Source organism: Prinia subflava, chromosome 1, assembly GCF_021018805.1.
Source record: "Prinia subflava isolate CZ2003 ecotype Zambia chromosome 1, Cam_Psub_1.2, whole genome shotgun sequence".
Taxonomy (NCBI): domain Eukaryota; kingdom Metazoa; phylum Chordata; class Aves; order Passeriformes; family Cisticolidae; genus Prinia; species Prinia subflava.
The window spans coordinates 108,173,924-108,200,563 of record NC_086247.1 but is presented as its reverse complement, the minus strand read 5'-3'; the positions used below and the strand labels follow the sequence as shown (position 1 = coordinate 108,200,563).

Here is a 26,640-nt window from a genome sequence, read left to right as displayed (position 1 = left end):
GTAAGACTAGAGTTACCTTGCTGTCCTAACACCTTGCAGATACATAGTTGCTCCCACGTCTTCCTTCTTAAATCTCTTTAAAATGAGAATCTGCTCTGCCCTGTCAAAGAGCACCTTAGGGGAAGTATTATGCTTATGAAATACTCCTGTAATGCTGGTAAAACATTGCCCTGAGCTGAAAAGTTGTTAGACTGGTCCTGTCCCCACTTTCTCTCAACTCATTAATTTACAGTACTATAGTACTTGTTTAACTTGGTGTTTTAAAAAGGGTTCCGATGCTGTGAGGTACTGGTTAGGGAAACCCTGCTGTAACATTAGCTTGCTAGTCAGTAGAAGTCCACTGAAGCAGATCCAGTAGCAAGATCAGGGCTTCAGACTGAGCACAAGTATTGTCTTTGATCTGTCCTATACAGATGGATACATGTGAGTTAAAAGCTTACAGTAAGTAAAAATATACTCTGTTAGCTTTCTGTCCTGCATCTGAAAGAGAATCTATAGCCATAAATGCAAAATACATCAAAAATAGTATGTAAAATGATGCACATCTCTTCATAAAATGCACTTCACTAGGTGCTTTCCAGTACAGTAAGACAATAAACTAGGTTTTTCATGTTTTTACAATCAAAGTTTCAGAAATGGTCCATTTTTAATGTATCAAACAGTGCTTTTTTCTATGTCTCAGAATCAAGTGGGAAGGCTAGAGAAGGGTTCTCTCTAGGTCCTCACAAGTGGACCATCACCATTCTGGATCAGGGTAATGAAGTTTATGGTTTAGTGTGTTGAAATTTGAAAATACAAACCAAATCATTATGTTTTCTGTGTTCCATAGCTTACAAAATGTGAATTAAGGCAGGAAGCCAAACAGGCAACATGACTAAAACCTTCATTTTGGTTTCCTGTCAAACTGTTCTCTCAAACTAGTTCTGTTGACTTTTCTACTCTCTTTTTCTATGGATGAGCTCATAGCTCATTTTGTAGCAAGAAAATGAATCAAAAGATTGACACTGGGCTTACTCACACTTTAATTATTTTTTTAATCACACATTTTAATTATTTTTTATTAGTAGGTTTATTAGGACTGACAGCCTCCACAGGAATTAAAAGTGACCCTGTTTTTGCTCTTCCAGATAGAAACTCTTATATCAGAAAGTGGATTTTAAATAGTTTGAAGAATTCTCTTCAACAGTGAAATAAGGAGTGGCCAGTGTGCATGCTTCTCAAGGCATGTGATCATTTGGAAAGAAATGAGGTCATCTGGATGTTCAAAAGCCAAAAAGGAAAGAATCTAACAGCTGTTTTCTTTACAGTCAATGTGATAATGAGTCATCAATATGAAGATTTTTTTCCTGCTTGAGTTCCTATCTTTTGCTCTCTCAGTTTCTGAGCTACTGCTGCAAAAGAAAAATATACACAAAATCAGAGTCACTGAACTGTTTTAATAAATTATTTGCTTAATAAATAGTTGTTGTCATTAGGAAATGTGCATGTTCTTGCTTGCCATTAGAAATAGCTCCCATCAGTCCTCCCCACTGTCCCTCTCTGAGTCATTCAGCAAATAGCACGGCTGTGTGTCATTTTACCGAAGCACTTTGTCTGAAAAAGCACTGACAAAAATGTGGTGGATGTTTCTGGAGGAAGGTGCATGCTCTTTATGTCCCTGTTTGCTGTTACTCACTGTATTAGTGTAAATAATCCAGCCAGCTGAATTGATGTGTGCATTGTGCATGGGGTGGGTGGGTGCCTGTGGCTGCTGCTGTCGTGCTGTTCTGAGCAGTGTCAGTGCCTCAGTCTCACCAGTGAGTCTTGTGTTGATGGTTTTTCGTTATGCTTTTGCTGGAGTTTCCCTAAACCAGATGAGATTTCACATACATTTTGCAGTTCTGAATGAAGCATGTGCTTATAGAAAGTTTTAGTCTTGTGTTCTTATTCATATGCAGAGAATGCTTTTAATTTAAAAATCCCCTGGCTCTGTGAAAAACACAAAAGCAGTCATCATCAATATTGATCATATTTGACAGCATCTTGTTAAATGAAATCTTTGTATTTTGTCATACAGCTGCAATAAACAGCAACATAAATCCCACTCAGGAGCTTCTTTTCTGTTACAGAGTGCAGCTTCAGAATGACTTGCATCCTATTCTCCTATTACCTAAACAAATCAGGAATTAATTATCTTGGGAAGACCATAGCCAGTTAATTAAAAGGAGATGACTTATAGCCGTTTTAGAAATTCTTAAAAAAAAATCAAAGGATAAAATGTTTCAGAATGTAAAACTCGTAGGAAGGAGAGCAAGCTGTGCAAGGTATTCCTTTGTACCACCTTTAATTTGTGAGAAAATATATGTCACAAAATAGAGAAAATCTTGCAAGTAGCTTGACTTGCAAATTTAGAAACTACCCAGCATATTACAAGTGGTAAAATAAGCCATAATCGTTTGTCATTCTCAGTTGTTAGTAAAATTCTAATCAAAATGGTCACATTACTGAAAATAAATGCAGTATTATGGTTGACTTTTAGAAGCAGAGGTCAGCTTGTGTTGCAGTATTACAATTTAAAATAATAAGCAGTGGTCTTCTGTGCTCTTGGCAAAGTTATAGAGTGTTAATTTAAATCTAAAGTGTGCCCACATTGTTAATATCCTTACTCATAGTATAAAACAAATGCTTCAAAGATGTATATCTTTCTGTTTATAAAGTGTTGTATGCTAATCTAAACAATGTTATTTCCTCCTATGGCACTTGCTTTTAAAGTCAACTTTATCCTGATCTAATTTGTCAAACAAATTCCAGAGACCAAATGTTCTGGTTACCATACAGATGAATGTTTTACTGTTTTCATTTTCCAGGTTTGGCACATACGCAGAATAAACTTTGTGCTCATCATCACTGGGATGTTGATGTTCTGCATCAGTCCTGGCCCAAAGTAGACCCAGAGTACCTTCAGCCCTCAGATATTGTGGAGATGTCTGTACTGGTAAGAACATTTTGATTTATTTTCAGTAGTGGCCAAGTAATGTGTTATGAGCCCAGAGGATGATGGAATCTCTTCTCTTGTGGAAGTCAGTTCTCGTAGTAGATGGCTCAGTGAAAGTTCAAAATATAAGCTGCTATTATGGTTGTGCTGAGTAATTAAAATAGTTTCCTAAACAAAAAGATACAGTGAGTCTGGAAGAGAGATGCCCTAAATATAAACCTTTCAGAGTGACTGCATATTAGTACCTGTGGAGATTTGACCAATGAACAGCCATGGGCAAGGATGATACAGTCAAAACTAGGACAGTCAAAACAGTCAAAATACAGGCCCAGATTTTTTGCCTGACAGTGCATTTATTAACTCAGCTCTGAACAAAAATGTATAATTAGGTGATAATTTTCTGTGGTACCAGTAGTGCTATGGCTCCCTAACAGAACCAATCATAAGCTGAGTTAAGTTGTGATTTTTGCCATATGATGTTTCCCATCTGCCTTGGGCTGAATCAACTATCTTGGGAAATGTAACTTCCAGTTTCTCTGTGAGCTCTAACCCCCTTTGTGGCCCAGGGAAAGAGCTGGCTTCAGTGGAAGAGTGGACATGCAACCTTTAGTTAACCTCCTGCCTTTTCTCTATGGCTCTAGTTAACTAGCATGTGTTCAGGATGCTCCCAGGCATCACAAAGCTTGGTCATTAGACAGAGCATTAGACAGAGGGAATGAATGCCTGGAGCCAAAGGTGTGGGATCCCTGAGCAGCGTCTCAGCTCTTCCACTGACTGACTCCTGCTCCACCTGCCTTCAAGTTCCTCGTGCTCAGGCATTGTGATAGTCAGTAATCACTGTAGTTGCATACTACTAGATCTGCAGGAGTCCTGCCTTTTTCACTCAAGGAAAATCCCCCAAAGGATAATCTTTAATGCAAACATTCTAAACTTTAATGTTCTAAGTTAAGTTAAATGCATCAACTTAAACACTTTCTGTGTTTCTGGACATTGAAAGAAATGGAGCCTATAGAAGAAATGTCATTTGGTCATGTAGAACTGTATGTTCTCTGTGTGTAGAAGAAATAGAAGCAATTCATTTTAGTTGTATCTTTTTCTGTTTGCCCCTTTGGGGGAGGGAGCAAAGCAGTTGGGTTGTTTTTGTTAAGCTGAGTTTTTTGAGGAAGGAAGAGATTGATTGAATTTAGGGGAAGCCATGTTGCTGTAGATTTCCTTAATCAAAGTATCTTTGCAAGTAGTTTCATACCTTGCCAGATCTCTCCATCAGTTTTTTAGAACAGAATGAGATATACTGTTAAACACCAGGTTTTCCACCATGAAACATACACACTTAACAAAGACCAAGGAGTATGTCTTTTTGAAGGAAATTTTCAATTATCATCTTTCCAAACCAAGGAGAAGGACTCAATTGCCAGCTGGGGTTAATAGAAGACTTAGCCTAATAGTCACTGTGGGTAAATTGCTTTTTTCCTCTTTCTTGGCCTCTCTTTCTTTCTTTAAGTGATAAGCATTTAGTTCTAAAAACAAAAACCTTCACTGAGATATGATCACACCTCTCAAGCTCAAAATAAGCCTTCACGTCCAAGCACAGCTAGCAAACTTCTTGAATTCCACTGTTCAGTTTATAAGGAAGTCATGAATGAGAAATTGTGTAATTATAGAAACGTCTTTGCAGTTGTGGTTAAAGCAAGCATGTTATTAAATATATCTTTGAAATAACAACTTCAGCAACACAGTGAGAACTCTGAACACAATGTTTTTAAGGCTACACAATCAAACATGAAAATGCCTAAACATTTCACTGATGTTTTTCTGCTGGCATGAAATTTTCCTTCTCATAAAAAGGAGCAAGCAAAGAATTAATTTTTCTTTCTATTGCCTTTATGAAAATTATTTTTGTTTCTTTTCCTGGTTGACTTTGTCAAAGCCATAGCCTTCTGTAACAGTCTTCTTGTAATAAGAGAAAAAGCAACCCCTGGCTTCTCAGTCATGTATTCAGGGAATTATATGATGAATGTAAACACCTCCCTTCTGAGAAAGCAAGTGACTGGAAGACCAGAGAGACAAGTTGCTTTTTTGAACTGGGAAGAATTTTTAGCAATAGTGCCTACAGAGCATGCCTGGCTTTCTGCTGTGAGAGTAAGGCAAAAGGGAAGTATGGGGGAGCAGGGAATGTGAATGTGCACAGAATGTGGGAAGTCTTGTGCACACTGAAGGTTTTTGTATGGCTGCAAAAATAAATTGTCCTCTTTAAACCAAGAAACACTCTCCATGCAGAGGAATTGGTTACTTGCAAAGAGTCAGTGTCCCTCCACAAGGCTGTACAGTCAAACCAAGTCTTTGGGCCACAACCCTATTCTTCTCAAGATATCAAACTGCCTCAGGCTGCCAGGGATTGTCTGCTGAGACATTCTGGGTTTATTTCTCTTCACACAAAATACTTCTTTATTTCCTGTCTGTGCTGGAATTATGTCTTTCCATATTTAACCCAAAGCAACAAAAGCAACCAACTCACTGTACCCTTGGCTGAAACAATATAAATTGCCTACAAGAAAGACATTTAAATTCACTGCGTATGCACAGTATCTGTTACTCTAAATATTATTGCAAACTTGGGCATTTTTAATAATACTCTATATTATTAATGCTCTGAAAAATCTGACCTGAATGTGGTGTGCATTTCATCCTATAAACACATCTCTGACTAGAATTCCTCACATTTTCTACGTGGTGCGGAACTGTTAGCAGATGTGGTCTTATAACTGATGTTTTTATTTTAAAAAAAAGTTGGTGTCATTTTCCTTGCTTTGGCACATGAGGGAGGCCTAACAGTGCACAGATATTTATTTTCTTTCTAACTTCTGAGAAGGATTATGCATCAATGCTAAAAAAATATTTGAGTTGAATTAAAAATTCCTCTCTGCAGCCTCAAGGTGCTTATTTTTCAGTATTTTCTGATTTCATTTCAACTTTTATAACTTCTGTAGTTACCACTAGCTCCCTGTAGATCTGTAATAGTGTAGAATGTCAAATGTTAAAAAATAAAGAAAGAAATGAGGGAAAAGAAGAGAAGAAAAAAGTGACAGCTTCCTTCCTCGAGGGAGGAAAGGACCCAAGATTTGTGTGTTTCTCCTCTTGCAGTTTGCCATGGTTTTTCAGAGAAACAAGCTTGCCACCATCCAATTTTCTTGTGCTAGCACTTTTACCTGGAAATGCCAAGGGTTATGCTGGTCTAGTGAGATACAGAGAGAGAGATGGAGGAATAGCAGAAAGCATTTCTCCTGCTGAGAACCTAAGCCCTGGACTAAAAGGATATGTGAATAGGATGCTTGTTACACACAGCATGTGATGAAATCTTCAGCTGCCTGTTTCAAGAACAGTGCTAAAATGCTTCATGATACCTATGATATAATGAAAGTCATGCTCAAACACATGGTGAAACCATAACCAATCTGCTGTTTGATAAGAGTTTTGGTCCCAGCTCAGAGCATAGTGTGGGAAGATCAGGAGACATGCTGTAGGAAGGTGGGGATGTGCTGTGGGAAGGTGGGGATGTGCTGTGGGAAGGTACACAGTGCCAGGTTGCCCAGGCTTCTCAACCTTTCTAGGAAAACACAACCACTAGCAGTCATTTATTTACCAAGTTGATTTAGACTGCTTGGCTTTTCTGTTGAGAACAGCACCAAATAGGATAGCTGTGGAAAACTTCCCCCTGCCAACATCCATCCAACTGGGACATATTAATTTGCATGATGGAGGACAGTGAATGACATTTTAACTAGGCAGGCATAGCTTTGAACTGCAGGCTGCGTGTCCTAGCAGCTAGCTGAGAAGCTTGCTTTATATTCCCACTAAAACTGTATCTGTTTGGATTTTACTGTTTTCTTTTTCCTGTGGAATGCATTTCTTCTCTGAAGTGAATTGTCAAGAAGAACTGCATGTATTTATTTTTCACAAAAGCTTTAAAAATTAGCTCCTATATATTTTTCAAGGATTTTACTTTACACCAGGAGCTAAAGGCAAAGTTTAACACAGCCAGCCTTTTATGATGCCACATTATGGATGCATATAGGAGTAGTTAAAAGCCTACATTAACACTGCAATTTATTGTCAAGAGTAGCCAAAAACCAGAAGTGGCTCATCCTTGCTGCATTTCAGACTTCACTTGTTCCTTAAAAATCTCTCCCAACTTCCTCTCCCAAAGAATTGCACACATTATTTTATTTTCAATAAAATTAAACACAAACAAAAGCCAAACTAGGTAAGTGAACTAAGTCTTTTTCATTTGTGTTATGTTGCATACAGATATCCTGGATAAATTGCAGGTGAAAACCAAGTCGTGTTCATTTTTATGTCCAAACATAATGTGTATTTCTTTTAGGAGATTGAAATCTCATTGAAATGATGCCTAGGGGTCAGAGATCTGCAGTACCTACACAGATTATTATGCAAGTAATGTGATTACCTGCATTAAAAATTTCAAATTATTTCATTTTTTAAAATGTATGATTGACATTCTTCTCATTAAGCCACTGAAAATAGTCCATATAAATCTGAAAGCTTTTGTAATAATTAATTTTATGCCAGCTCCAGAAAGGTGATTCAGGCAGGCTCTGTAGTCTGTCTCCATTATCTACTCTTATTGGATAACAGAAAGGATATGGGATAAAACCATTTTATACATTAAGGTGATTCCCACCAAAGGGCTTACTCAGTTTTACTTACATGATTCTGCCCCACTGAAGCACAACCAGCATGGAAGCTGCTCTGAAAACCAGCCACACGGAGGAAAATGTTACTTAGTGAGTAGCTGACGTCTTTGTGGTCAGTGTTGGATTAATGAGCCATGAGTTGAGTGCAGCATATAACAATGAGTGCAACATACACCAAGTTAAAGCCCATTTTTCTAAAAGTAATAAATCTTCCATTTGAATCTCTGCAAGACATTGCTTAGCTGTAAAGAATCCAAATTGCTGCCTGGAAGTATGTACAAACCAAGCCTCCCATCAGACATTATATGCAGCATATGTGATTGTCAGGTTTTTAAAATTAAAAGATCACTGCATTGCACAGTCACATGCTGCTTGCTGTCTTCAAAACTGAGACTTCCTGTCAGACTCACACTGGAGACGGTGGCCACTTCTCCAAATTTTTTTTTGAGTATTATGAGTCAGAGTTTTATCTTATGGAGATAGGAAGAATTTTATCCTCTGCTTAGAAAGTGTGGGTTTGGAGGAAACAGAGTTTATTCCACTTTTCCCCTTTCCTTTTGTAAAAAGATGGATTGGATACAGGAAATGAAATTGTAGGAAACAGTCTAGTAAACTTGTGTTTTTTCTTGTTTTCGTGTCTCTTTTCCAGATCAATAACAAAGCTTGCGGCAAAGTTTTTGTGCCTCAGCAAGCAGCCCGCAATATTGAAGAAGTCCACAAGCTCATTCTTCAAAGCGAATTTGGAGTCAAGCATCTCCAGGGACGAACCATTAAAAAGGCCTTTCTGTCTCCCAGAACTGCCCTTATCAACTTCTTAGTGCAGGAATAGTAAAGGCTCTGCTGGGCTGGAAAAGGGAACTGGAGTCTTTTGAGATGGAAACCAATGCAAAAACAGCAGTTAGGGTTATTTCACTTCATGTAAAGGTGGGAAAGAAATCTTATTAAAATCAGGTTGCTGCTAAATCTTCCTTTCAATGTGGAGAAATGTGCAGAATTAAAGTTTCTTATTGAGTCACAGTAAGATGTGCTTGTCCCTATTCTTTGGGAGAAGGAGAAAGAAGCACAGAAGAACTAAACAATTGTAACAGAACATAACTGAAGAAAGCACATTCCTTAGTGTCAGCCTTAGGAATATATCCTGTTGGAAAGTTGGCTTTGCTAATTGCAGATGCATAAATGTGGTTCCAGGACTAAATGACTGTGCTGAGTACGTGCTACCCCAAATGTTAGGTGTGCTTTGCTCCCTGTATCTCATGTTTGGGTACCCTACCATTAACTAGCATTTAAAGTTTTAAGGAAACACTACAAAACACTACAGAGTGTTAATTTAAAAAATAATTTCTTTACACTGACCAATGGCCTTGGGCTCAGCAGGTAGCCAGAATGGGGTTGTTTGATACATTTCACATAAATTTCAGAGCCAAGCCAAGAAAAAGGTCAGGTTATTTAGCCAAGCCCTGCCTTAGCCAGGGTTCTCCTTCCTAGCTGATGTATTTGTGTTGGCACATGTGTGAGAGGTGCAGATTCAGAAAGTACTGGGGATTGTTTCTGTGTGGAACTGGATGGAAGTTACTTCCTAGGCATGAGCCATCTCAGAGACTTTCAGGGCTTTCAAGAGAGGGATCAGTCAGCTGCTAGAAATGCAGCAGTGGAGAAGACAGACAGGGTGCTCTTTGGCTCTATTCAATCTTGTAGTGCCTAGGTTGTAAAACTTGAAATCCTTTCAATTCTTTCTTTCTTTTTTTTTTTTCTGAGGGGTTCATTAAGTGAAAATAACCATCATGTTTCTAAAAATCAATCAGACATTCATAAAACATAAAGCCATTTTCATGCCTGATTCCAACCAGGTTAGTTGGATATATCCACATGGAAATATTTATTGTGTTCAGCAAATGCTTGAAACAGAGTTTCCAAGGAAACAATTGCAGGGTTCATTGTGAAAGAATGTTTTTTAACAGTCATTCAACTAACTAGTCCAATAAGCCAGCCATTTGTGAGCCATTCAGACAGTTAAGAAATCAGCAGTAACTACCAGCGAGGCAAATACAGAGGTCTGCAGTAACCTTCCAGCCCAGCAGGCATCCAGACTCTGTACTGAATTGAAAGGAAAACAAGAAAAGTATCCCACATACCAGTAAATAAGTCTCAGAGATCCTCAGCAACTAGGCCCAAGACAGATCACATTGCCAGGCAGGCACTAGCTAAGCAATGCCAATATTCATTTGGGGTTTATGCATTTTGGGTACCACATATCCAGCTGCATAACAGAGATGCCAGGCTTAGCAAGCATGTTTGGCTCCACACATCCCTACCTCTGCAACAAAACTCTTCTGATTTCTGCTTCCTCCTGGGCCACACTTGTGCAGATTTTCTCTCCAACAGTCCTTTGACACCAGAATGACTACGAAATGGAATATTTATAGTGAAGATACGGTCTTTGCAGTCTTAAGACTCCAGAAATCTGAGCCACAAAGGAATGCATTCAGACATTCAAACACAGGCCTTTAGTTGGAGTTAAAATAATTTGAATTCCAGTGCCTGCCTGACATATATGTTGTTATAAATTCATAAAACTCCTGTTCAGAAGCCCCTAAAAGGACTGTGAAAGAGATCCTTTAAAGTAAATCTGTGGCACAGCCCAGTCCTGCTGCTTTTTTTTTTTTTTTTTTTTTTTTTTAAATTTATGTAAAAGGTTTAACACACCCTGTGGAACCGTTTTAACAGTTTTTCTTTGGGGGAAGGGTGACATGTTTGATGTAAATAATTTTTTTTAAAATTTACAAGGATGAAGAAACATGTTGTAAGCCCAGCAACCCTGTGGTGCCTTCAAACAAAAGCTGCAGTCACTGCAGGGCTGAGCACCAGCCCACAGTGTTTATTGCTGTTAGCACTTGAGGGTATTTGCTCTTGCCTGAGGAAGTGAATTGTAAGTCACTTGTTGATTCAGGCAAAAATCAAAATAGGGAATGGATTTCTACGGGCTAAAAAAGGAAAGGTAGTGAACAGCAGACTCACAAAAAGTGTAAGGTCAGAAGTCCCACCAGTGTGTTTACAGTAAGTTGTAATTCAGTGTGGTCTAGAGGATAAAAAAAGGTGGTGAAAGAGTGAGTGAGAGAGATGATGCAGACAGTGGGACAGCCTAATCCCCTGCTAAGTGTATGTTTGAAGGACGGCAGAGGTGCCAGCTGCGGAGCTTTGCTGTTGTGCTGGCAGCCGCTGACATTTCTTACAAGGCTGACCTGCTCTGAAGCACAATTACTGCTTGTCTTACAGTAATTGTGACTCACAGGTTCGGTCCGTGCCTGGATGGGGCTGGTAATGATATACAGGCTGCAGCCTGCTACTAAGCCTCTGTAAAATAACTCATCACAGAAGTCTCATTTATTTGGCAGTTGTTATTTGTGTCACAGTAGAGAGGCATCTTTATGCTGAAGGTGGCATATAGAGATTGTGCCCCCTTGGAGGGCGCAGTGGGTAAATAGTGCTGGAGTTTTAAATCTGGGCAGGGGACACTTGAGAAGTGAGAAGGAAGGGTGCTGGTGGGTGATCAGTCAAATTGCACTGCATTCACACACATTTAAAAGGACATGGTGCCACTGTCCTTATTGCATGAGGTGATGATCCAGAGATGATGTGGGAGGTTTGCTAAACCCAGTGGGACAAGCTGCTCCGAGAAATGCATCCATGATACAGAAGGGGCATTTTCAGCATCCTGTCCCTCTAAAGGATACAAGACTGGTTGTTGCACTGATCCAATCTATACTGAATTTCTACTTTAAGTAATGTCAAATTTAAAGAATAATTATTGCCATACTTTCTACCCCTGTGTAGAAAATCGTTCCTGTGACTAAACTTCAGAAAAATTCAGCCCTCAAACATTGATTCCAGGAAAACAAAAACTGGCAAAGTCCTTAATGTTCACCAAGTGCTTTTCCAATGCCACTGATTTCATGAGAAAGGATCTCAGATGCTGGGATGATGGGGGCACTGAAGTGCGCTGGAAGACACCACTGTGTAGAAAAATGTGTTATTTGGTGTGGGTGACAACTGAGGTGATATGGACACACCTGTGCTGCTTTGCAGCAAGGCAAGAGGGCTTTTTTATATCACGTTAAAGAACACTGTTACAGGTTAAGTCACTAGCTAAGATAGATCTCTATCCAGCTTGTTCCACCTGTGCTTTGAAAAATACCCTGTACAGGGGCATTGCTGGACAAGCCTGTATATTTCCATGACCTTCATCAGAACCCAAACATGGAGATTTGCTGCAAAATAACATCTGTGTGCTCTCTCACCAGACTAAAGTAATGCCCCAGAATTGACATCGGATTAATAATGGCATTTTCTGACTTTTTAAAACTTGCTTGTTTCTTTTGGAGGGAGAATTTCCACAGATAAGGCAGGTCATGCAGTCTCTCCTCTTTGTCTCCCCTTCTTCTGTGTAAAGCCTCACAGAAAGCTATTCCTATTCTCTAAACCTTTCACAATCAACATGCACCAGAAAGAATGTTAACTAGTGCATTGCTGGTTGTTCTTTCCTAGGGAGGTTTGCAATATGGGAGAATTTTCTGAAAGCTTGCTACAAAATGAAGAAGTAATTGGGGCTGGTTGGTTGGTGAATGGGGTTTGGGGTTTTTTGGGTTTGTTTTTCTTGGGTTTGGGGAGGGGTTGGTTGTTTATTTGTTTTTTGTAGTTTTGCAATACTTGGTAGTTTACAGAGATGAGATTGGTTTTATTCATATATATTTACCCACTTGCAAGAGTACATATGCTGGCTTTGCTTTTTCTGCTTCCATTTTCCTCAGTCCTCTCCTTCAATGATCTGAGCTGATTTTGTGTCAAAGAACTTAGCTGAACAAGTGTTCAGTGTTAAAACGGGTCTATCACCACAGAACCTGAGTGGTGAATATACATACTATCAGTCTGCTTTTGACCTTAAAAGATATTGCTGGAACCACAGCGTAGTTAGTTTTGTGGTTTTTTCGTGGAAATGGGGTTTATGTCTCAAAGAAGAAGGATGAAGCTGATCCAAGCAGATCAGAGGGAGTCTTAAGCATGTCCCAGCCCTAGCAGGAGGAGAACTGAACTCAAGCATTATTTCTGTGCAGGAGGGGAGAGGATCAGAGCTCTCATCTGCAGCCCAGATGATAAAAGAGATCTTGCCTGACATGTGGAGGAAAGGTGGGAATTTTTTTCCCTTTCCTGAATAAGTGACTTTCCGGTATCACAAAGCAGTCTTCAGTGTACTAACCCTGTCTGTCCCAGGAGTCCCCGAGTCACACGCAGCCTTTGTGACTCGTGGCACTTCTCTCAGGTAAGCCTTGGCTTGGAAAACTTCAGGGCTGGTTTTAAGCCCTGGGGAGTTGCCATCCAGCACCATCTTCCACAAAAAGTTATCTAGGACATTTCCTTGCATGCTCATCTGCCTGAGCCACACCAATTTGCTCTCTCTTCTGAGCTGCTGAGTTTCTCACTAAGCAAAGGAATGTGTAAATGGGACAGGCTTGAGTACAATGAGTTGAATATTCACACTCTGCTTGCACTAGTGGTGCTCAGCCTGGGCATAAGAAATTCTTTTATGTGAGGAGCCTGGTCTTCTTCAATATAACTCTAAACAGAGCCTAGTGAGCAGAAATGTGTGCTCTGTGCTTGCTCTCTGGGCTGGCTGCAGGGGGGTGGCCCGCACTCACATATAAGGCTCTGAACTTCCTCATCTGCCAGTAGCTTTTTACACGTGCCAAAACCAAGCGTAAAAGGTCCAGGGTTGTCCCTACACCCACGTCCCACTGCCAAAGGAGACACGCAAGCTGCTGAGCAAAGGGAGTTGCTTTTCAATAACTCTGCTTGGTGCCAACAATACATGAAGTAAAATACAGACAAGTCATAACAGCTGTAGGTGATCCAATCCACTGATCAGGAATAATAAACACAGGACATAGAACTGGGGCAGAAAAGAGAGTGGTTTAATAAAGGAACGTGACACATTATTGGCAATGGCAGCCTGGGTTTGTTTCTAATGAAGATTAAGAGAATAGGCATAACAGGAAATTGTTTTCTGCTACAAAGGGAAATCAATTGTCTTTAAGCACATAGCAGTGTAATTAGCAAGTCTTGCTAATAGCCTCAAAACAGCAATACAAGTGTGCGTTGCTGGGCTGGTTAAGCCAAGGAAGAATTGTGAAAAAGTTCTGTAGAAGCTTTTAGAAGTGAATATTTTTCTTAAGTACGTCTCCATCCCTGGAGAGCCACGTGGCTGGATGAAATAGCAAGAGTGCAACAAAAACATATAATTTCCAATTTTCCCATGTGAAAGAGCATTTTAAAACATCTGTTAGTCAGAGAGCTTCTCCTAGGACATGCACGGAAGAACAGAGTGGATGCACTGACTGCATCTGGCAAATCCACTCCAAGTCCACCACACCACGTGAGGCTGATGACTGATGGCAGGATGTCGTCTGACCTGTGGAGTGCTTCCAGCCCAGCTTTACTGGAGGCCACGTATGTTGGTTAAAAAGGTCACGGTGCTGTTTGTGTTAATGCACTGATAAAGAGGCAGGGAAACAGAGCTGGAAAATTCTCCAGGCGAGCTCTTGTTCTGATAAAAGGCTCTTTTCAGTAGAAAATGGGGAAAACAAACTATTCCGCATTCTTTTAAGCAGGGATAGGAAAACCAGCAGAGCTGTCTGCATCAGTCTAATGCAAATCCGCAGCCAGTGAAGTGTTCTGCCCCATGGAGTGACAGCAAAGGGAGACCAGTGACTCCAACACCGCTGATGGCACCTGGGGAAACTGAGGAAAGGAAGGTAAAGACTCTTGTCTGCCCCAGAGCAGCAGCCGAGTGCCTGGCACCCAGCTCTGGCCTTCCTCATGGAGACCGGGCTGCTGCAGCTTGGGGATCTGCAGCTTCTCTCTCTGCTGCTTCTTGCGTTCCTATTTAGGATCTCGGTGATTCCCATGGCTCCTCTAACCTTCCCAAGGTGTGGCCTGCCAGGTAACCCTGCCTGCCTCAGTTTACCCACCTGCAGGCAGGGCCCACAGCATCCCCTGAACTGATGCTGCAGATACAGCTATTTGAGAAAGAATATGATCCTGAAACCCCTTCTGTGAAGCATCTGTACCTCTCCTGAAAGGCAGGGTGGGAAGGTGTCCCCATACCGCCCTGGCCTTACTCTGCCATTAGTGTTAATTAATACTCTTAGCATAATTGTCTGCAGAGATAATGCCCTGTGATAGACACTTGTACCACAGCAGGAGCAAAACGTCCAACTCTGGATCCATTTCTGCCCTGATACAATGGCATGGGATGCATCACCCCAGGCTATATGGTGGGCATCCAGGCTGCCCCCAGTCATTGTGCAGGCAGCAGGCAGGGCTGGCAGAGCCGGCTGCAGGCAGGGCAGGCCTCCTGGAGGAATGCAGGGTCCCCTGGGGCAGCCGAGAGGAGGAACAACATGGCCCTGCCCTGCTGCCTTCCTGAAAACCCTCTGGAAGGCGGAGGTTGAGGTTTGGCCCCCCCCCACCTCTGCAGCGTCCCTTCCAGCAGCCTGGCTCCCACCTGAGCCCAGCCTTCCCACCCACAGCAGCCCCCGGGCTCACCTCTGCAGTCACCGTGCTTCATCCCTCCCTCCTCCTCCTCCACCCTCTCACTTGCCCTACAGTGCTGTGCATCATCTTCCTAGTATGAAGTATCTGGCGGTGCAGGTAAATGGCACATTTAATGAAAACCTCCATTAGAAAGCAGCAAGGAAAGTCCAGCAGTTCCCCCTGCTATTCCATCAAGAGTTCAGAGATGCTGTGGCATTACCTTGCAAGAAGCTGAGAAACACATTTGCTCCTGCAAGACCCAAGCCAGGTTCTATCCTGGGAATACTTCTGCCTTATAAATTGCTCGCTCTGTTTATACTCTAGCACTGAAGCTTTTCTTATTTTCTTATTAAAACACACTAGAGCACATATCTCAGGCACTGCAGAGTGGTGTGCACAGTCCTGCCTGGGACAGCTACAGCCCTGGAGAGACACAGGTGCTGGGGACCAGCCCTGGACATGTCCACAACCAGCCTGGTGTGCTGCCAGCCCCTGGTTCTTCACACTAATTTGGTTGCAAATAGGCAACCCAAGTGAGTTGCTTTTGGAAAGAGATCTGGCTATAAATTGGCACCCAGACTCCTCCTAATAATGTTTTTCCATAAACTATGCAGCCTTGGGCTGTTGTCATGCTTTAAAATATGAGGGCGTTTTCTCCCAGATAGAAAAATGATCGGGGGGGGAGAGAAACTTGTGAACTTGTGGTGGAGAATTTTTTCACATTTTCTCCATCTCTCTGCAATGTGAGCCCAGACATCAACGTGGCAGCAAGAAATACAGACAGATGATCCCCTTCCTGCTCTCCTTGGCGACTTCCCTGTTTACCCGGGCAGGCGGAGCCCTGCCCCAGCCTGCCGGCCCTGGGCAGGACAAGGCTGCGGTGATGTGCCCGGCACCCCCCCGAGGTGGAGCCAAAAGCCGGGAACACCACACGGGGCTGCTTCTCCTCAGATGCTGCCTCCCTCCGCCCCAAGGGCAGCTGAGAGTGCCACGTGGAGCAGGGCTGAGTTACAAGCTGTTGGCATTATTTTGCATGAATAAGTGCAGTGTGTAAACCTTGCCCACAGGAACAAAAATAGATTAAATGAGCAATGTTTCACTTTTTCTCTTCAAGGGGTAGGGTTTAGAATAAGTTCATTCAAATTGGCACATAGATTTTGGTTCTGTGCTGTAACAGCAATCATGGACCCCTAATTTCTTAATAGGCATGGGCTGTAAAAGTCACAGGAACTATAAACATGTGGGACCATATCTAATCACAGCAGAAGGGTCTGCAAGGCAGTGTAGTATTATATCTCCAGTCTAGCAGAAAGTTCGAGTTAATCATCTGCTCGCTTGGGAATACCCCTCGCCCAAATCTCGCAGAAAGAATAAATCCGAGCAGGAAACTTCAAAGGTATTTTGCTGCCTAACATTCACTGAAAGCGTTGCGAATCCAGCTCCAATATGCCTTTGAATCGCTTGGCTGTGATCCCCCCTCGAAGGCGCTTGCCATCAAAGTGTCTGCTCATGCATGCAGAGCCTGGAAGGAGGCCAAGCCCGGTGTGAGGGGTTCCCTATCCAAAGGGCTCCAGCAGCCCTTTCCACGTCGTCCGCGTAAGCATTGTTCTGCAGACAGCTGATTTGATCCTTTGGCATAGGAAGGAAATGTACTTTACATAGCTGGTGAAGGTCAGCAGCATCCAGAGCAGCCATTTGGCAAGAGGACTGCCTCCCCCCCTCCTTCCCTCCACAAAGTGATGAGCTCCCGCAGGTCAGACTGTAAAAGGACTTACAGATGTTAGATAAAAAGCAACGGCAGAAAATGTATTCATGACCCTAAAAAAGAAAAAAAAATACATGATCTGATGGAAATTAGATTCTTCCTTGGTTTGTGTGTTGAAAGCTGAAAATAAAGACATCTATTCCCAAATCCTTTTGCTCCACCAAATAGTTTGTTGTTTAGAGGGATGGAAGAGCCTCATCTCAGTGTGTTGGAAGAAAAAACCTCCAGTAGACACAAGTCTGAGTCTCTGATGTGCTGGATAGGAGCATGGCTTCCCCTGATTAACTTTACATCCTTTGAGGAGAAAGAGGCAAGAAGGTGCACGATGTGTAATTTCCTTTCCAACTGCTCTTTGTCCACGTTGCATATCCCTCCGGCGAGTAAAGCAGTGCTGGGGCTCACGCTCCCATCCTTATCTACCTGATGCTCTGCTTCCTTTCTGTGGTTCTCCATACAAATATGAACTCAAGATGTGATTCAGTACCAACTTTGTTGTAACTTATTGTTTTAACATTGAAGGTTGCCCATTTTTGATAAAAGTGATCATACTGAAAGCTAAGCCCATCTCCAAAAGCTTCCTGAAGCCAGTGATGAGGAGGAGGTGTCCCATGCCTCAGTCACTTGCTGTGGTTCTCCTCATCAGCCCAGGGTGTTGCCAAAAACAGAGTTCCAGGAGCCCTTTCTGAGGATGCTCTTTAGACACTGAAACTGTTTGGACTTTCATTGCCCCAGCTGAGCTTTACCTCAAACTTGACAGTTTCAGTCAAGACCCACAAAAGAGGAAGTCACTCTTGCTCTTGGTAACTGGTGGCCTGAGCCTACACCTGCCTGGCATGAAGCAGCTGATGGGGGCCAGCGTGGCCTCTCCCAGCCACAAAAACAGGAGGCAAACTCTTTCCACTCCAGCCAAAAGAGCCCTGGCACAGGCATGGGTTTGTTATCCTTGCACGATGGACATCCAGATGGAGGCTAAACCCTCCTCCTGAACTGGTGGGGCTTGTGCAAAGCAGGGTTTAGCCCTCAGGCACCCAGCTTCTCCCAAAGTGAAACAGGGCTTTTGGGCATCAGTCTGAGGGAGCTGTGCTACCCCTCCTTCCTTCATCCCCACAGCAGAGGAGGGCTTGGAAAGGTTTGATAGATGGGATTGCTTGATAGTTGGGATGTTTCCCTGATATTGTGAAAAGCTCCAGCATTATCAATCTCTTTAACAATTGGCAGGCCACGGTTAGCAGCAACATGTGCTGGAGTCCCCCTTCTCCAGGTCCTGAGGACTGGGGGAGCCCCACTGCTGTGCTTCACTCTGTGCTGGGATTCCCATCCGCCTGTCTTCCCTAGAAACCATAAACCCCCTTATCTAAAGCTGTGTTGTGGCTGGACTAACTTTTGTGAGTCCAAAGTTCATCAGTTTATCAGCTCAAGCTCCAGCCTGAGGCTGTTGCTGCAGGGATGAGCCTCCAGCCCCTCAGTCCTGCTCGGAGCCTCTTTGGAGACACCACAGCCGTTCCGAGGTTGCCTTGAAAGAAAAGGGGCTCACAGTGCCATCATTTTAAAGCACATTGGGCCAAATCTTACAGGAACAGGCAGGACATTTTAGGTCTGGCCTCAGTTGCTCAGGAGTGTTTCTGTAAGGGAATGGGTCAAAGAGGAGAGGGGATTTTTTTTTTTTTTTTTTCCCTGACATGTTTTGGTCACAGCCCAATTCATCATTATTAAAGGCAGTGAATTTCCACATTCCTTAACATTTGGCCCTCCCTCCTGGAGCCTGGGGGAGAATTACAATAACAAGTTATGGGAATGCAGGACATGTGCCCGGGCCCGTAGGATCAACTGCACCAGTAAGTTTACTCAGAGGTACCACAGCTCCCTACCAGCTCTCCCACGAGCCCAGCAGAATTCCTACTGCAGCCCCCCCAGCCTCTGGGCACCCCCAGCCGTGTTTTGTGATGGAAATTTTGCAACTGGCCCTGGCTCACAGGGGAGGGAGGCTTTAATGTAAAGTGTAGATTCACATGGGTAAGTCTTTAATCATGGGCATGAAGTGTCCTGGCCATATTGGGGCACCCCAAATGCAGTTTTACACACAGTTCCTACACTTTCCAAGCATTTGGGAACAATATGATTTGGCCAATCCCTATGTATCACACAGATGCCACCGAATTCCAAAGCAACAGTAATTTTATAATGTTATGATCCATCTGCTTCTTTCCTGATCTAATTGTCTCTGGAGTTGGTCTTGCTGCAGTTATGTGTGTGATGCTGGATTATGGGGTGGGGGGTTCCTGAAGGTGCCCCGAAGGAAGGCTGGGATGCTGATGTTATCTGGGGCATCCAGGGTTGTCCTTTATTCTTCAGGCTAGGGGTCGTCTTCCTACAATGATCCAGGATCCTTTAGTCAGGGTTATTTAAGCGTGACTATCCAGCATAGAATGTCTAGTTACATCAAGAAAATTCGTACGATTTCCTACTATACAGACGAATTGCTCCAGTAGTTACAGAATGAGATTTTCCTCGCCGTTTTTCGTGGGGGAGTAGGGCTCTGTTGTTGGGGTTTTTTCCCGACGGTCGTCCGTGACTTTTCACAAGGCTTCATCAGGAAGATTTCCGGGCTGCAGGGTGTAAAAGAGGAATACTATCCAGGGAGGAGACGAGGCAAGGACCCCTTCCCTGCACCGCCCGGCTGACTTTAAGCACCGTGCGCGCCCCGTTCCCGGCCGTGCTGCCTGACCCGGCCCTCCCGAGCCCGCTCGGGCACCGCGCGGCGCCTTCGGGACCGCGCGCGACCCTTTCAGACAGACCGCGCGCCCACCACGGGGCGGGGACGAGCAGCGCGCGCTGGCTGAGGGGTGGGCGTGGCCTTAGGCGTGGGCAACGACACGGGCTGGGCACTACATCTATGGCCACGCCCCCTTCCGCGCCCACGGCCACGCCCCCGGCGGGGACGGGCGCGGCGGGAGCGCGGCGGGACGGAGCGGCTGCCGCTGCCGGCGTTGCCTTGATCCCGGCGGGAAAGAGGAGAGCAGGAGCAGGAGGAGGAAGAAGAAGAGTAGGAAGAAGAAGAAGCTGGGAGTCTTCCCGCTAAGCCGGGCAGGATGGACAAGTACGACGATCTGGGTCTGGAAGCTAGCAAGTTCATCGAGGACCTCAACATGTACGAGGCCTCCAAGGACGGTCTCTTTCGGGTGGACAAAGCTGCCGGCAACAACCCCGAGTTCGAGGAGACCAGGCGGGTGTTCGCCACCAAGATGGCCAAGATCCACCTCCAGCAGCAGCAGCAGCAGCAGGAGGAGATGCTGATGGCCGCGATGAACGGAGGGGCTGCCGCCTTCCATCCCCCCCGCAGCAGCCCGCCGGTGGCGCGGGGTTCGAAGCCGCCCCCCGCCGCCGAGGGGCCGCGAGCGAGGCCCTGCGAGGGAGGGGAGCGCGGCTTCGGAGGGAGCGGCGCACGTGCCGAGGCCCCGGGGAGCCAGGCCGGGCGCCGGGGCTGGGAAGAGGGGCCCGACAGGACCCCCCGAGTGGGGGGCTCGCAGCCTGGGAGCCCCGGCGACCCCCAGCCCTGCCGCGGCGGGCAGGAGAACGGTGGCGAGGGCAGGCGAGGTGTCGGGGGCCGTGACCCGAGGCCTGCTGGACAGAGGTCCTCCTCCTCGAACGCCGGGACCCCCGCGGCACCCGCAGTGGGGCCTGAAGAGTCCTCGCCACAGCAGAGGTCCTCATCCTTCTCGGCACCCTCAGCGCAGCCCACTCGAAGGTTTTCAGGCCCCGTTGAGCCCTGCGGTCCCAAAGCCGGAGGAGACGGCAGCCAGCCGTGGTACCAGGGTGTCTCGCTGTCCTTCCCGCCAGGCTCCGCACCCGCTGCTCCCAGCGGGGAATACCAGCACGCCGCTGCCTACCCCCGCCCCGCCGGTCACTTCGTGGCCCACGGTCAGAACCACAGGCCCGCCAGCAGCGGCGGCAACCCTGAGCCGGGCTCCTCACGCCTGGCCTCGAGAGGGATGGTGGCTCCCAGTGCACCGCAGATGCTTTTCCCGGAGGGCGTGAGTGGGCCGCGGTCAGACTCTGGGCACCTGGATGGCTCCAGCACAGCCAAGGTGAAGCTGCCCTGCCAGACCCTCCTTCCGCAGCCAGAGCAAGGGCCATCGGCGGCCGAGCTGAAGCTGGAGGCACTGACCCAGCGCCTGGAGCAGGAGATGGATGCTCGGCCAAAGGCCGATTACTTTGGTAAGGACACAGTCGGCAGGAGGAGGGCTCATTGCAAAGTGTCGTGGAAGGGTTTAGACCTGCAGGATTGCATTTGCCTGTACATCTGCGTGGCTGTGCTCCGTCAGTTGCCCAGAGCAGGTTTTTTTTTAATTAACTTTTATTTATCACAGGGATTAGAAACTCCTTCTCCTGTGACACCTTTTTCTTTAATCCTACCTCTCTAATTTTAAAGCAAAGGTAGTTTAGCAGCTTGAGGGGGGGAAGCAGTGCTGGGAAGAAGCTGGAGCAGCATATTTTGAGTTGCCCTTCATTGCCAGCAGGGAGGCACTTAACTTTTCTTGACAGTACTCCTGGTTCTCCGTGTCTTACGAGGATGCGTCCCGACCACGTGTGGGCGGGAAGGCAGCCATGCAGCCGGCGGAGGAGTCCTCATGGGCTGCCCTCACAGAGCTCAGGGAAGAGAGAAGTAGCTTGGGGATGGGGAGGGCGGTGGTTTCCCAAAGTTGCCAGGATTTCCCTCTGTCCCCAAGTGCTGGTTCCCATCAGCAGTGAAAGGACTGGTGTGTCCTGAAGATGGCAGAGTAACAGGCAGTAGGCACGTTCTTCCCTGAATCTTGGGTCTATAAGGAGTCCAGACCACCACCAGAGGTTATTGCTGGCACTTGGCAGTGAAAAGGAACCACTAACATGCCAGGATCTCCCAATAAGAATATTAAATATCCTTCTGGATTAAATTGATTTGCTACCCCAGGATGGCAGCAGGTCAGGGGCAAATTGCGTGTTTCCTTTCCCTGCTGTGCCACTTCACAATTTAACAGCAGGTAAGATAGCTTAGCTTTTGGGAGAGGAAAACCCAGAGTTGCTGGGAAGGCTGGAAACTACTTGTATCTTAAGAAACTATGGGAGCAGGCCAGGCGTATGGATTTTCCTCATGATTTTAGACCTGCAGTCGCAGAAGTAGAACAGGGACAGATTAAACTCTTCAGCCTGGTGCTGAGGAAGTGTTTGCATCTCAGGCTGCACGGGTGCTGTTGCACAGGGTCCTGTCAGGTGGGGTTGGTGGGTGGCTCAGTGGTGGTCTGAGCCACACTAGAGCTTCGCACCGAGCCTTAGGGATGTGGCTCCGGGGACCCCCGAGCGCTCAGCTGCAGATTGCATAACAAAATGTGTTTCTTGGCAGCAGGGGCGGGGGGACTTGCCCGCAGAGGGCTGTGCCGGGGTTGTTTATCTTGGTATCCAACACTGGATTAAGCCTGTGGCAGGGCAGGGGCATTTTTCATCCTGTCGCAGAAAAGTGATGTGTTGAGCTGCTCTAGTCACAGTGTTTTGGCCTGGAAATGAGTTTTGGCGCTTTCCGTCGCGTGCAGGAAGCGCGCGGTTTGAATGAGCGCAGGGAGCTGAATGCCGTGACCAGGAGCTGGTAATGGGGATGGCATTGGGACAGCAGCTCCTGGAGAATGTCTGTCTAGAGGTGACAGTCAGCTCTGCTGGAGTGGTGTCAGGGGTCCCTCCAACAGACCCTGCTGTGTCTTCACCTCGCGGTGCATGTAAACCAGTGGATCATACCTCACCCAAAATGTGCCTGGGGATGGGCTCAGGAGGCAGAGGAACCCAGCTGATGGTTAGATGACTTTTACATTTTTGTCACAAAATAAGGATGCGAGGCAGGAGGAGGCTTTTGTCCTGCGGGAGATTTATAGTGAAGCAGGAGTATTTTTGGCAGCATGGAGAGCCCGCCTGGTCAGGTGGCTGAGTGAGCTCCAGGGAGGGAGGGGACACAGAAGCTGCCTGATCCCCAGTGAGGTGTTTTGACATCCTCCTGCCAGGAAATATTACACCAGGATGTGATGTCTGAGAAATTTGGGAAGGAGGAGAATGAGAAGGAAAAAAAGAAATTTTGCAGTATTGGCAGAGGAAAAGTGAAGCATTGTGGAGCCTCAGCTCAGCAGGCAAAGGTTCAGCAGATCTGCCCTGGTGAGGACCAGGGAATAGGAAGGAGCAAGTATCAAGGTATTTTAATTCTGGGCCTCCTCCTTCCCCTTGCTTTCTCACTTTTATTTTCACTTTTTGTAGTTACCTTACTTCCTTTGAAAGAATAACGGGCACAGCTGGCCTTCTCAATTGTTTTTTGCTATGCTCTACTCTCAAGCTACCAAACTTTAGGATGTAAAATAAACCCTTTTATGCAATAGTGATAAAAAGGATCAATTGTTTTGTTGCAGACGTTTTCCCCAGTGAAGTCTGTTGCAGCAGCTTTGAAGTTCATCAGACCCAGGAAATGAAACCAAGGCTAAAGTACAAATGACTAAAGTATTTTATAAAAAATATTTTCAGTTCTCCTAATTTTGTGTGCTGCTTTTGTAACAAGGAGATGTTTTCGAAGATGGGTCTGTCTGTCAGGTTAACATACTGTCTGTCCTTCAGTCTGTCTCAATCAGGACCAGATGTTTATAAAGAACAATTAATTCAGATCACAGTAAAGGAGTTGCTTTCTCCTTTATTACGGGGAAAATGTGTGCTTGTGAGTAAAAGTCTAGGAAGGATAAGCCAGGCAAAACTAGGCAAAATACAGGTAGGAAGCTGTGCTGAGGAGCAGCAGTCTGGTTATGTGTCAGCACCAAGTTGCTGTGCAAAGTGCTTTTGTCTGCTCAGAGTAGGTATAAGTCGTCAAAAGAAAGAAATATACAAAGCCAAGAATTCTCTCTGGGTTTTTTCCTTTTGTTATTTTGTAAGTAGTGACCTTTGTGTGAGCTGCATAGGCTGCACATGTCTCTGGAGGAATTCTGGTTCTCTAAGAGGGCTTTTGAAGTGCTGATTTGATTTATGTGGGCTGTCAAGGAGGACATAGGGAGTCTCAGGTATCACCCAGGTCTTTTGCTTGGGGAAGGAAAAGCTGAAATTGCTTCCTAGAGAGGCTAGTTCCAGTGCAGCAGAGGAGGGCCTCTGTGTCCCTGGGAGGTGTGGCTGAAAGCCAGCTTAGGATGTATTTAAGTTTTGGTGTATTATTTCCAGGGAATATTCAGGAGTGTGGTGCCCAAATCCCATTGATTTCCCATGGCGTTTCTTTGGGTGCATCAGCTTTAATCTCTTCTTGCTCACAGAAGATTTAATAGGAATGATCAGGGAATTCCAAATCCTTTGTTAGCACCACACAAATGTTTAGGGTTAGATGAAGTGACACCATCCCAAAGACTGAAGGTGCCTGGTGAGTTTCCAGATGAGACAGATGCACAACCAAACCCAGCATGTGCCTGCACTACCTGCAAGTGCCTTGGTAGAGGAGGGGCCTGGCTGAGGTGTGCTGGGGTCTGCAGGGAGGTCTGACTACTTGTTTTAGCATGTGGTGCCTCGGTCTGCAGGCACAGATGGGTGCTTTTAGAGATGTAACAGGTAGCATCATGTTTCTACCAGTACTTTTTTCATACAGCTAGATGGAAATCTCAGGCTGATGAGGATTATCTACACCCTTACCAAGAGCTTTTTGTAAAACCATTTTTATGAATGGTTTTCATGTTACAAATATTTGTTAGCTGTTGTATTGTGCCTTCCTTGTTGTTTACAGCAGAGCTGATAAACTGCAGGTGTTTTAGGAGGGCCTTGGGCATCTTGCTTTTCAGTGAAAAGCTGGGATACTTCCCAGCAGTCAGGCAGACAATATCTCATAGCAAAGTCTGCAGATTTTTTTTTCCTCTTGGCAGAAGCAGAGCAGTAGCTGAACCACTGAGCCAGTGGAGACCTGGAAGCCCAGCACCTTTGAATGGGTGTGAGCAGCTCAAAGGCCAGCAGAGCTCTTTGGAAGCGTAGTGTACAGTGAAGTTAGTGTTTCACCTCTGCTGAAACCAAAATTTGTTCAACTTTGGGGCTGTATACATCCAGGGACTTCACTGAGCCCTGCTGATGGTGGGGCATCAGGACACTTTGTGTGCAGTGAAGGTAATCTCAGGGCTGACAAGTGGAGAATTTCTGATTAACATGAAAGTTCCTCTGAGTGTTTTGTCTGTGGGCAATGATGACAATGCCATTTCCCCTGGGAATGAGCAGAGGCATCCTTTACCACCTTCACCTGGGAGAGTACCAAAGCTGAGACCTGCCTGCAGCAGAGAGGAGGAGAATCAGGGAGAGACAGGTCCTGGTGGAACAAGGAAAGCTGAAAGGATCACGGCACTTGGAGTAGTGGGTGTGTACAGATTGCAAAGCTTATCTCACTGTAAGAAACCTAGCAAATAAGTATTGGCTTGGAATATGGCTCTTCAAGATTATAGCAGTATGTGCTTCTCCTCCCTTCCTCTTGGGAGCTCAGCTGGGTTTGCAAGCTAAGGAAAAATCTACCAAAAGGAAAGGAAAAGCAAGGAGCTGAGGCAGAGAAGCAATCAGTCTTTCAGCCAGAATACAGCAGGAGTGGGACTCAAAGAAATAATGTGGCATGGGAGTTATCATAACCTCCCACGTCACTGTAAGGTACTTAAAATGTCACTGACGTGAGTTTGATGGCATTTTTGTCCTTCACTGGCAGTACGTACACAAAGGTCTGCAGCAAGGTCAGGGGTCAAGAACATGGCATGAAAAAGGGAACAGAAAACTTGTGTTTACCAGCTCTGTGGTTCTTTAGGCAGGGAGTAGCTGTCCATCTTTTGCAGACAACCCAGTCACTCTGTGATGAATGGAACCAATCTGCCAGGTTTGCCAGGCACTTGATCTCACCCAGGCCCCCACATGTCCTTGAAATCACCTCTCCAGCAAGAGTTACTGCTCAGTAGTGGATAAGCAGCATAGCAAGGCATGCAATGTGTGTAATTTAGAGTTTGATATAGGAATTAAGGTGAGGCACAGGAAGATGGGTAGGTTCAAGTTCCAGAGAAATTCTAAAGTAAAACCAGGAGAACTGAGCATCCCATCATATATGACAGGATGAAGGCTTTTCTCAGCAGATGGTCTTTGAAACAGGTGTGTGCAAATGGAGGCCTTGGTTCTCCTGGGATAAATAGGTGGGTTGGAGACACAGCAGCTGTACCTGCACAGGGTCCTCCTCCCTGTCAGAGTGAGTGTCAATCAGAATTCTGATGGGGAGGATCCTTATGAAGGTACAACTTCTGCCAAGAGGCATCAGGATCTACTTCTGGATTAGCTGTGTGCATGTTGGACAGATGGGAATGATGATACCAAAGGTGCAGAAACTGGGGGGGTTCTTCTAAGTTCAGCTGGGGTTCTTCACCATAAGTCCAGCCTCCTGTAAGGAAGGGGCAGAACCCAGTTACATCTGATGGAGAAGAGTCAATCTAATTGTAAAAATGTGATTTGCACAGTATGTGGAAGGAGTAGGACAGACTGTCTGTTTCTGGATTAGCCAGATAAGCAGACCCACACCACCGGAATCAGCCCCTGCATTCCTCTGACCTGGGACCAAATTG

The 26,640-nt window shown here is 45.3% G+C and overlaps 2 protein-coding genes across 2 annotated transcripts in view; both read left to right on the top strand.

Moving 5' to 3' along the window:
* LARS2 (leucyl-tRNA synthetase 2, mitochondrial) overlaps positions 1–8,703 on the top strand; it is an 86,054-nt gene extending 77,351 nt beyond the window's left edge. Inside the window, exons 20-21 of the mRNA XM_063406986.1 lie at positions 2,847–2,974; positions 8,336–8,703. Coding sequence (XP_063263056.1) covers positions 2,847–2,974; positions 8,336–8,515 — 308 coding nt within the window. The 3' untranslated portion in view covers positions 8,516–8,703. The remainder of the gene's footprint in view (positions 1–2,846; positions 2,975–8,335) is intronic.
* Positions 8,704–19,954: 11,251 nt separating this feature from the next.
* The window catches only part of LIMD1 (LIM domain containing 1), a 33,189-nt gene continuing 26,503 nt past the window's right edge, over positions 19,955–26,640 (top strand). Inside the window, exon 1 of the mRNA XM_063406972.1 lies at positions 19,955–21,250. Coding sequence (XP_063263042.1) covers positions 20,125–21,250 — 1,126 coding nt within the window. The 5' untranslated portion in view covers positions 19,955–20,124. The remainder of the gene's footprint in view (positions 21,251–26,640) is intronic.